Source organism: Hydra vulgaris, chromosome 11, assembly GCF_038396675.1.
Source record: "Hydra vulgaris chromosome 11, alternate assembly HydraT2T_AEP".
NCBI lineage: Eukaryota > Metazoa > Cnidaria > Hydrozoa > Anthoathecata > Hydridae > Hydra > Hydra vulgaris.
The window spans coordinates 5,558,555-5,570,807 of NC_088930.1; the positions used below are offsets into that span (position 1 = coordinate 5,558,555).

Here is a 12,253-nt window from a genome sequence, read left to right on the forward strand (position 1 = left end):
TAAAATTAGATGTGCGCAGTTTTGCTCTCGTGAATAAAGTAAATAAATCATGCCTTTTCCCGAAATTTTTATTTTCCCGAAATTTTCCCGAAATTCAAAAACTGTTTTATTTTCACAGTTGAAAATAATTTTTATGAAAAGTTAAACAGAAAAACAGAAGAATAAAAAAATATTATATTTGTTTGGAAATAAAGGAAGCTTATCTTCTTGATATCTTTTAATTTTTCAACTTTTTTTTATGTTTTCATAAAACATAATGCTCTTTATGCTACAGTATGTTTGTTTACTTGAATTTAAAATTATATCTTACTGTAAAAATGCAAAACAAGCTGTCATTTCGAATGTGTGTGTAATCAATAAATTCAGAAAATTTAAACATCAATAACTTGCCAGGACGTTGTAATCTGATTTTAATACTTATATCCAAGTGATCCCCATAGTGTAGGCTATCATTCCACAAAAGGGTTTTCTCGGGTCAGAAAGTCAAGGTTAGAACCCATTTTTTAACACTGCGTAGAGCTTAACATTACTTAAAAAATGAGGTGTCTTTCAACTTTAGTAGTTAATTGGATCCAAAGTTATTTCATTTTTTTGTGCTGGAAAAACTGATGATTTTTTCAACAAAAACCTTGTCTTTAAGAATGGAAAATTTGGGGTAAAATGAATTTGGCGCAAAATGGCACCGAAATAATATAAAAAAACATCAAAAATCAAGCGCAAAAATCAAAACAAACGATAGGCAAAGGAATAAAGACATATAAATAGTTTCTAAACAAAATTCCTAAGCACTATTTTTTAAGAAAACAAAAATAAATACTTGAATAGTAGAAAGGCTATATTTGTTTTTTTCGCAGGGAACCTTTTTAGAAAAAATTTTTTTTTTAAATAAACCAACCCTAAAGTTTTTAAACGCTGAGAACTTAAAAACTATGTATAAATGTTAAAAAGGGTCCCCATTCCATTAGATTCCTTATCCTTTTTATAATCTATATGTAAATTTTCAAACAAATTTGATGTGTTTTGGTACTTTGGAAGTCTTACCTTCAAAAACTTGTTTTGAAAAAGCGTGTCCCGCAGCAAATTTTTTTTATTAAGAACGGTTTTAAGACATAAATAATATAGAAAAGAAGCCATATTAAACATTGTACTTTCTAAAGAAAAAATGAAAGAAATTGATGCAAAAAACTTCAAGAAACTTTAAAAATCTTCAAAAAACTTCAGCTTCTTGGAAAGAAGTTGATGCAAAAAACTTCAAGCTTTATTATAAAAAAAGAAATAAAAGAGTAAAGTTCATGAAAATTACGTGTTTTTTTTTTATCAAAAATCAAATGTTTTTTGTTGCGCCCTGGAATCGCTATTAAAAGTAGAAGAAGTAGAAACTGGATAAAGCTTATGAATTAGCCTAATCCATCTGATTTTATAATTCCAATTTCTAGTTCAATCTAAAAAAGAAAGTATCCTATGAAGCTTTATGTAAAAAACGACATTCATTTGAGTATCAATACTATTATCTGCAATATGGATCTTGATAACTATACTGAGAAAATACATTATGACACCAAACCACCTAAAGTCTACTATTTCTGAATATTATCAACACAATATTTATAAAGCAGAATTTTAAAAGTTTTACTTTCAATTAATAAAGCACAAAACTTAATTGAATTATTGAAATTGAAAGACTAAGCTTTACCTAAGCAAAGTTCACGTATTTCATACCAAAATCGAACAAAGAATAAAAGAATTTTTTTCAGTCTTATATTAAATAATGGTAATGCCTCTCTACAAAAGAATTAAAACTTAGTTCACTTGGGATTGTTGTTGGAGGACTATCTTAGTATTGTGTTTAAAAGCTAAAACAAAGTCCATCAAATAAAGATACTGTTTTTCTGCATTAGACCTGCAATAGTGTAGTATCTTAAAAATAATAATACCAATTTTCTTCTAGAGTTGCTAATCTAAATTTTAGCCAAATTTTGGAGCAATAAAGAATAACCTACAAAAATGTTTTTGAAAAAAAGTTTAAAAACTGTTTGTATTATTGATTGTACTGAAGTTTTTATTGCAGGAAAAAAATTATGACCTTATAGCAAACTTGGTTCAGTTATAAACATATTGATACCATTAAATTTGTAACTGGTATAAATAAAAATCTTTTGTTATTTGATAACTATTGTGTTCTTTAATGTAAAATAATTTGTCTGTATCTACCATATTTTTTAATTTGCTGAACAAAGTCTTCTATACCAGCTTGAATTTTAATTTCCTACTATTAATTCACTACGTAGAGGATTCAATGTTAAAGATGCTATCTGCGCGATATTAAAAGTGTAGACAATAAAATGAACTTATAAGACCTTCTTTAATTAAAGCTTAAATTTGAAGATTAAAATTTTTTTTAAGAATTAAAATTACAATTTTTTAATTGTTTACAATTATAGCAACAAAAAAAAATAGAAATTGTTTATATAGTATTGTGGCAAAACTGTTATTACTAGTATATGAATAGAGGAATTTGATGTATAAAATGTTTCCCATTATTTATATGACTGTGTGGATCAATCAATTTATTAGAAATTACTATGGGTAATATAATAATGCATTTATTCGTTTAATATGGGTGTAGTTAATTAATGTAAATGTATATTATCAAGGTGGCCAGCAAATTTTCATGTTTATTTTCTTTGAACTTTCCCTGACTCTTTTAAAAATTATTTGATTTTCCGATGAAATCAATCAAAATTCTTTGACTTTTGCAAAATTTATTTAACCCTCTGAATTTTGCAGGATGTCCAGCAATCTGCTTTTTCTTAAAGTAATCTATAGAGAAGCATTTTTTACAGATTAAAAATTTAAATGTATTTAAAGGAGGGTAATTTTGTTTTAACTTGTATTTTGTCTTATTTTTTTAATTACTTAAATTTTTCATAATAGCATAATTTTTACGAAACTAGGTCTTTTGAATATGCTGTAAACTTTCCTAACATTTCTTTTAATTTGTCCCTACTTATGGTTACAATTAGCAATTTTAAAATATAATATATTTAACTGATGTTATTTACTAAGTTTCAAAAAGCAAAATTTAAAAAGCTTATAAGAATTATGTTGTTGTCGTTTTACGAGAGCAATTTGAATTTAAAATTTGCAGAAGAGCAACTTAAAATTTAACAAAAAGAAATGCAATTAACTCTTGTTTGTGTGTTATAATAAATTTATGAATGTATTCTTATAAAGTTCTAATGTTTTCTGCCTATAAGTATGCACGCGCATGTTGTTTACAAAAAGATGTGATGTTGCACGGAAAGTCATCTATTAAATCAGTTAAATTATGGCACTTATTTCAGGGGTGATCTAGCATTTTTTGGTGTTTTAGCTCCAAAAAATGTAGCAAACTCTAACCATTTATATGTTTATACTTATGTCAAATAAGGATGCTTTGCAAAAAAATTGAGATAATTGGAACCAGGGAACAAAAACGCTCAAAACTTTGCAATGGCCATGCCCTAAACGTGAGAGCAACAAGTTAATAAAAATTATTAACTTGTTGAAATCTATAAATTTTAAAATTTATAAAATAATCTCTTAGCGTTCAAAAATTATAAACACAAAAAATTTGCGACCCCCTCAAGCGTGAAAAGTTTGAAATCCTCTCAAAGGGGGATTCAAACTTTACACGTTTTTAACGCAAAAAGAATTTTTATGAAATTTAAAATTTGTCGATGAATATTAAATTAGTTAAGAAAAGTTAAAAAAAAAAAAAAGGTTTACTCTTCTGTATTTAAAAGCGTATTTATTAAAAAAAAAAAAACTAAAAATAGGTATTAAACTCTTAAACAATTGATTGCGCATTTCAGTTGGCGCAATAATTATAGAACTCCGTTTGCAAATTTAAAGTCTCAACCTATCAATGAGTTTACATATAGAATCGTTTTACCACAAATGAAATTAAAAATAAGAAACACAAAATGTCCAATAAAAAAAGTTTAAGATGAATGACTATAGAATTATTTATTAGCGAGCTTCAGAAAAATAAATAATTTACAATTTAAAAACTAAAAAAGCGAGAATAAGACGTAAAGATTTTTATCTGGTAAAGCTTTGAAAAGTTTTTACAACTCTTTAAATGGGCGATTTTTTTAGAAAGGTTTTATGTACTGCCTTTTTAGCAATGTTTGTACAAGTAACATTTGTTATAGCAAAAAAACCACGGTGTTTTGATCAAGATCGCCGTTGTCAAGAATGGCTCGAAAAAGGTGATTGTGGCAAATCCGAAGTTAAAAAATTGTGCAGAAAAAGTTGTAAACGTTGTGCACCTAATAATGACGACTTCTTGTATGAAGTTATAACACGTGGAATAGAAGATACACACACTGTCTTATATTGCATGAGCTTGTTATTAGTTCTCGGTATTCTTATTGCATTTATCAAATTGAATCGCACATGTGTTGTTTGCAAGTCTAAGGGTAATCTTAAAGGTAAAGTTGTAGTAATTACTGGAGCCACAAATGGAATCGGTTACGAAACGGCATTTCGTCTAGCATCAAAGGGCGCAAAAATAATAATAGGCTGTTCTAATTTAAAAAAGGGTTTGAAAATTGCAAAACAGTTGAGAGATTATACAGGTCAACAGTACATTGAAGCTAGGAAATTAGATCTTGCTTCATTAGCGTCGGTACGTGAATTTTCAAAAGATATTTGCGAAGACTTTCCATGCATCGATATACTTGTCAACAACGCAGCAATAGTTTCTGGGAATAAAAGACAAGAGACAATTGATAAAAATGAAACAACTTGGCAAATAAACTATTTGTCTCATTTTTTGTTAACAAAGATATTGTTACAAAAAATTAGATTAAGTGCCCAAGGTAGAATTATAAATGTTGTTTGCGATAGTTATAAAAGAGCCAATTTTATCTTGACTGATTTGCAATCAAATAACAAGTTTTCACCTATTACTGCATACAATAACACCAAGCTTGCTTTATTATTATTTACTCAGGAGTTGGCAGCTTATTTAAACGAAAAAGTTGTAACTGTAAACGCTGTTAACCCAGGTAAAGTTTCCACGTCGTTGCGAAGGAACATTTTCCCATACAATTGGCGCATATTACGCATTTTATCCGAACTATATGCTTACGTATTCTGGAAGACACCATCCGAAGCTGTAGAAACAATACTATATGGTTGTTTGGAAAAAAATTTAGAAGGAGTTTCAGGAAAGTTACTAGAAGAATGCACTGAGGCGGTAGTTCCAGAGTATGATAAAACCATAGTAAAAAAGTTATGGGATGAAAGCGAGAGGTTAATAACGCCTGAAAAAATAGCTAATTTTTTATAAATAAAAAAGAAATAGTTAAATAAATTATAATACTTGAATTAATAGATGTAATGTGTAAAATGTGTTGTTATATCCATTCAACTGTGACTTTTTTTTTTACTGTTCCACCATAAGTGACAGTTTACAAAATTCCATCCAAACGAATGCGCTTACATTAATATCTTTTATATTTTTTACACTCTTAATGTACAGTTTAATTATTAAGATATTAATAATAATAATTATAAATAATAATTTTGGTTATGTCAGTTTCTAATCGAATTTCGAAAAGAAGCAGCACTTGATTCGCGAATCAAATCACTAGTTTAAAGAAATCCGAATTTAAGTATTTTTTTATCGTTATATTTTTACTATATACAACTACAGAATTAAAATGTTATTTGAATAATCTTATATACTATATATAAGAACTTTTTGTTACTTTTAGTCCAATTTAACCGCTCCACGTTTTGCTAGGAAAGGCTATTGCGTTTATTATCAATTACACATGCTCCCGCAGTGTTAACTCTTTCTGATAACAAGTTTGTTGCTTGTACAGAAGATTAAGTGCAACTTTGAATAATAAAGGAAAAATATTACATTTATTCTTTCAGTAGAGAATAGGACAATCTGAACATTCTAATGTTTTCTCTTCAGTGTACGCAGTAATTTCAAACTTTAATTGCTAATCTAAAGTTTTTCTCTTAGGAAGGATACAATTTTGAAAAACATGTTCAAACGTTTTATCTAAAATTCCATTTGCATCAGATAAAAGGTTTGTTTCCTCGAGTTGAATTTTATTGTGAATCATAGAAATACTTAAATCGCGCTTTTTTTCAGATACCATTAAGTATGATTCCACAATTTGTCGAAGTAAACATAGCTGATTTAAATCAAGGGTCTAAGAAGATAGCGATTTAAATCAAGGGTCTAAGAAGATAGTGATTATAAAAATGTCTTCACTTAATTCAAACCTAAAACTAAACTAATGCTCACGCTTTTTTTTGCACTTAGAATAGAAGTGTCTTCAGATACTGCATTTAAAATAAGAGTGACAATTGGTAATAATTGCACTTGCGTTTCAGTTAGACAAGTTGGTGTTAATGAGCACATAGTTGGAGTTTATGATGGAAATTCGTATATATAAATGCATCTATACATATATATACGATTATACACGCGTATAAATACATGATATTTTATGTTTAAATGTATATGCATAACATGAAAAAAAATAAATTCGGTTCCGATAAAAGGTAAATATAAAGTTGAGGAAACGTAAAATATAACGTTGAATCAACTTAAAATACAACGTTTTACCAACGTAAAATACAACGTTTTACCAACGTAAAATACAACGCTTTGCCAACGTAAAATACAACGTTGTGCCAACGTAAAGTACAACGTTGAATCAAAGTAAAACATTACCCAATACCGACTTAAAATACAACATTGAACCAACGTTGTTTTTTGGTTGTTGGCGACGTCGCATTTGTAACCAAAATGCTATAAAAACAACGTTGGCGGTCGATGTTGGGCTAACGCAACGCACAACATTGTTCTAACGTTTTATCAATGTATGTGTGCTAGCTGGGAATATATAAGCAAAAAATCGTGATATTATAAGCAATATCACGATTTTTATTCTGAAGTCTGAAGCCTTCAGAATAAAAATCAACCAAATTAGAAACTTCTTTTCGACAGCAATTTTCCAAAAGTTCAAAGTTAGCCAAAAAAAAAGAAAATACCTCAGCAACCTCTAAGCAATGTTTCAATTTGCTCGTTAATCCCTCTCTTTCTCTTTTGCTTCTTAATCCTTCTCTTTAACCTATCAATATCTACTATAAGACCGTTAATACAAAAATTATCTCAAACAAGTAACATTACTTGCGGATATACTCTTCGTTAGAAATTTTTCTTTGAAGAAGAAAACACGTTGTAACGTAATCAATACCTAGCATGATTGATTTTGCTTTGTTTTCAAATTTTATCTAACATATTTTTCAACTATAAGAACATCAAAGTGGCAGTTTTGAGATCAATTTATTTTAACTGAAAAACTTTTTGATCTAAAACTATTTAAAAAATTGCTCCTCAATACGCATTGTCAAATGACTGACCTCTACAATTAAATAAATAAAATAACTTTTTTAATGTGAGAATGCTTTTTTTCTCCCATTATATTAATCAACAACTAATCACGAGATTATTTTTAATTAGTAAGATCAATTTTCTTTATCTGCATATGTTGCAATGTCATTTTATAAAAATGGGTTAAACTGAGCCTCAAATTCTAGCAAATAATTCCAATGATCTAAAACACCGAAATGCTAGTTTGTTCCACAAAAAAGGTACCCTCGTTTCAATAACGTTACAATGACTGCTATAAGACCTTTAGTTTAATTTTCGTTTAATTATACCACCAATTTTGCTCTTTCTGAAATAGAAGTTGCAGGTTTTCCCACACAACAAAGCTTTGTTTTTAGTTAGTACATGTCAACATGCATTCTCTGTAAAGAGATTCATTTTCATGTTGATGTAGTTGAAAAATATTATTCAAATCGTTAAACCTATCACTAGTGAGTTTACTTGACTTTTCTGTTGACACAAAAAAGTTTTCTCTCAAAATTATGAAAATCCAAAATAAGGTATTGTTCAGCAAGCAAGTTTTCATAAATTGTGCACAATTAATCCAAAAATCAACGTCATTTTTTTTCAAATCTTATGAGAAAGCATATGAGGTTATAATTTTTTTTCATTCTTTTTTCTTCTATCATTTTCTACCGTAACTAAAACCAAAGCAATAAAACAAAAAACAAACAAACAAACATAAAAACAAACAAAAAATCAAATCGGAGATGAAATATCGCTACTGCATCTATAACCGTTATTTAAGATTAAGTACCGTAACGATTTGGCGGCTATCGTAATTTACTTTTAAAGGTCATAAACTAGAAAAGTAAATAAAGTTATTAAAGATTTAGTTTATATATATATATATATATATATATATATATATATATATATATATATATATATATATATATATATATATATATAAATATATATATATATATATATATATATTATATATATATATATAATATATATATATATATATATATAATATATATATATATATATATATATTATATATATATATATATATATATATATATATATATATATATATATATATATAATATATATATATATATATATATATATATATATATTATATATATATATATAATATATATATATATATATATATATATATATATATATATATATATATACTATTTTATTTTACATGTTTTTTTTTTCAGGTGTCACTCCATTGACTAGTTTTTAACTATATGAGTGACACCTAACCTTATTTATGTGAGTTTATAAATATTATTGTAAATTTTCATATTTTATGGTTAAATAAATGGATTAGTTAGATTAGTTGGATATATATATATATATATATATATATATATATATATATATATATATATATATATATATATATATATATATATATATAAATTAATTAGTAAAAAACACTTATCTAACTTTTATAGATAAAAGTTAGATAAGTGTTTTTTACTAATTAATTATTGCTCTGTTCTTTAAGAACATTGAGCACTCTATTTGTAAAATACACTAACATAATTTACATATATATATATATATATATATATATATATATATATATATATATATATATATATATATATATATATATATATATATATATATATATATATATATATGTATATATATATATATATGAATTTTATGATATTAAAAGAACAATAAAAAACTAAATAACAAAAATAAATAGTTAAAATTATATATAACTAAATCTCTTATCATTTAAGGTATGAAATAAATAAAAGCTCAAACGAAAGCGTCAAGAAAAATTAGCACCATACTGGAATAAAATTTGTAAATGGTATAAAATATATAATAATATTGTATTTTCAATCTGTATTAAAAAAAAATAGAGTAGTTTTAGACACTAAACAAAGGTATTTATTGCAAATATGTTTTCATACCAATAAATTGCTTTTTTGTTTTCTAGAGTCGTATGAAAGAAAAAGCTGTTACATTTATGCCAGTATGAAACATTTCTTTAAATATATTTTTATGAGCAATTATATTTTCAAACATTTTTCATAAAGGCCTTAACACTTTAATTAGTATTAAAAAATGCTATATGCATTGCAAAAAAAAACTAATTATAAAAAAATGGCTGCAAATTGTTATGTGGATGTTATATACATATATTACTTTAATATTATTGTATGTTTTTATATATTAGTATGTGCAAAATACATATAAATACAGTAGTATTTCATTTATATTATTTTGAGGTGAGAAGAATTGTACTAGTCCATTTTTTTGTTATTTGCACTTTTTTCATAATTTTATTTAACTTATGTCGATCTCTCTATGTACTACAAAAATAATACTAGTCCATCTTTCTTTCATTTTTTTTTTTTACCAAAAGTAGATTGATAAATAGTTTATAAACTATAACTGTTTAAAACTTAAACATTGATTATCTCAAAATGAAAATATTGTAACTCTTTATATAAAAAATTAGTTCAATAGTTTGGAGGCTGGCTAATATCAAGCTTTTTCGAACCTCTTGGTAACCCTTAGAGAGACAAATTTTATTATTATCTAAAAAATACTGTTATGATGCACATTTTCCTCTTAATACTTATAGCGTGTATTGTCAAGACCGCATAAAGAGTTTATTCTTACAACTTTGTAGTTTATTGTTTAGAGTTTCAAGTACTATCTATATTTGATTCAAATCTGTATTATAATTTAAGTTATAATTAAAAATACATTGCAGATTAAACAACATAACAAAACAATATTTTCTTAACAAACCTATCAATGGTTTCAAAGTTTAATAATATTATTGTTAGTGTCATGCATGCCTATTTTTTTAAGCATAAAAGTCTTTTAAGCAAGAAAATAAAACTTTTATGTTCTGATGAATGATTTTTTTGCTACACAATACTTTATTTAGAGTTTTCATGCATAAAATAAGCAGTGCCGCATTTGTGGCTACTGTGCTCCTTGGCATATGAATAGTTGTTGCCCTATAGTTCGTAATAGTTGTTAAAATAATAAATGTTTACAGTGAAAACTAATTATCTGTTGTTTTTGTTTATTTATTGATTTAATAAAAAGCAAAAGTTCACTGTAAAAATAATAATAGAAACCAGTACTTTCTATTATGCAACATAACAACAATTGAGTTATGTAATGTGAGTTTTTGTGCAAATGGTTTTCGCGAAACTCATACCTTTTGTTGTTTAAAATCATTGTTATTTATTTTATGCTATTCATATCAATACTTTTAAAAATTCAAATAAGTTCAAAATGGATTCTGATTATACGATAAATAAATAAAATAAAATCAATTAAAATTAAAATATGAGTCCGATAAAGCGACCAAGTCGCTCTATAGATTAAGCTAGCCTGACAGCTATATATAAAAAGTAATAACGTTTGACAAATTAGTTTTAAAATTTATTTACATGGTTGTCACTTTTTAGGATTTTCATCGAATAATTTCTTAATTGTTTTTTTTTGTTTTTTTTGTTGCATAACATCGTTATAAATTCATTAAATTTAATATTCAAAGATAACCGCTAATTGTTTTCTAGACGCATGGGAGTTGTCATTCACAACAGTATTTATTTATGTATGTATGTATGTAAGGATGTATGTATATATGTTTTTGCACATTTTTTTTGTATTATAAAAATGAAATATTTTGAAGAAAAAACACGTATTTTTTACTTGATGTTTTCTTATGCATAAAACTTTTAGTAGTAAACATTATGCATTTATTTTTTTTGCCATATCTTGTTAAACAAACATATTAAGCTCTGATAACATTTTTTAAAGAAAGTAATAAACTAAGCACCCCTTTTTGTTATATTGTAATGAAAATGGTAAATGTTGTAATGACAATAACTGAATCAGTGTTTTTTAAAAGTGCTGATTTGACATTTTTTTTGAAATTCACTTTTTGTGTGTTTTGTGTTCTATGATCTATGAGCTTCATCAGTTTATGTAAAAAATGTGTTTATCTTCTTACACAAATAAAGCCACCTGAAAGTTTTTGATTTTTTTTAAAAAGGCGAATTTGCTTCAAATACGCCCTTTTTAAAAAAATCACTCTCCAGCTGATTCGTATTTTTAGGCGCAATAGGTGGAAAATATAAATAGTTTCTTGTATGTTGTTATTATTATAAAATTTTTAATGGAACTCGTAATTCCAAGTCCTAGAAAGAGGAAAGAAAGTTATCCTTGTGCATACAAACATAACAAAATAAAACAAGCACATTTAATGGGACAGTCATACATAAACAATAAAGGAAATGAAGTTCCACTAAAGTACCCCAAGTTTACTTGCAGGTAAGTTTCAAACATCCAATAATATATATATATATATATATATATATAATATATATATATATATATATATATATATATATATTATATATATATATATATATAATATATATATATATATATGTATGTATATGTATATATATATATACACACACTGTATATATATATATATATATATATATATATATATATATATATATATATATATATATATATATATATATATATATATATATATATATATATATATATATATATATATATATATATATATATATATATATATATATATATATATATATACATTTACATATAGTATATTTAAGCCATTTTAAACTTATCATAAGTTTAGTGTTTACATAAGTCTTATGTTTACATGAAATTATACTAAAATTATAAAATATACTATACTATAAAATTTTGAAACAAACAAATTTCATGAAAGCATAAGTTTAAAATAATTTAAATATATTATATGTTTATATGTCTAAAATTTATAGAATA

General features: G+C 25.3%; 2 protein-coding genes across 2 annotated transcripts in view; both read left to right on the forward strand.

Moving 5' to 3' along the window:
* Positions 1-4,057: 4,057 nt before the first annotated feature.
* LOC105843989 (retinol dehydrogenase 13) lies at positions 4,058-5,419 on the forward strand. Its single transcript, XM_065809876.1, has one exon. It carries the CDS (start codon positions 4,124-4,126, stop codon positions 5,336-5,338), a length of 1,215 nt encoding a protein of 404 aa, XP_065665948.1. The 5' UTR covers positions 4,058-4,123; the 3' UTR covers positions 5,339-5,419.
* Positions 5,420-9,142: 3,723 nt separating this feature from the next.
* Positions 9,143-12,253, forward strand: part of LOC100202185 (SWI/SNF-related matrix-associated actin-dependent regulator of chromatin subfamily E member 1) — a 57,682-nt gene continuing 54,571 nt past the window's right edge. The window contains exons 1-2 of the mRNA XM_065809877.1: positions 9,143-9,260; positions 9,390-9,425. Coding sequence (XP_065665949.1) covers positions 9,258-9,260; positions 9,390-9,425 — 39 coding nt within the window. The 5' untranslated portion in view covers positions 9,143-9,257. The remainder of the gene's footprint in view (positions 9,261-9,389; positions 9,426-12,253) is intronic.

Bases quoted from the DNA above. Each gene is read 5' to 3' on its own strand.
- LOC105843989 (XM_065809876.1), top strand. From the start codon at position 4,124: ATGGGCGATTTTTTTAGAAAGGTTTTATGTACTGCCTTTTTAGCAATG.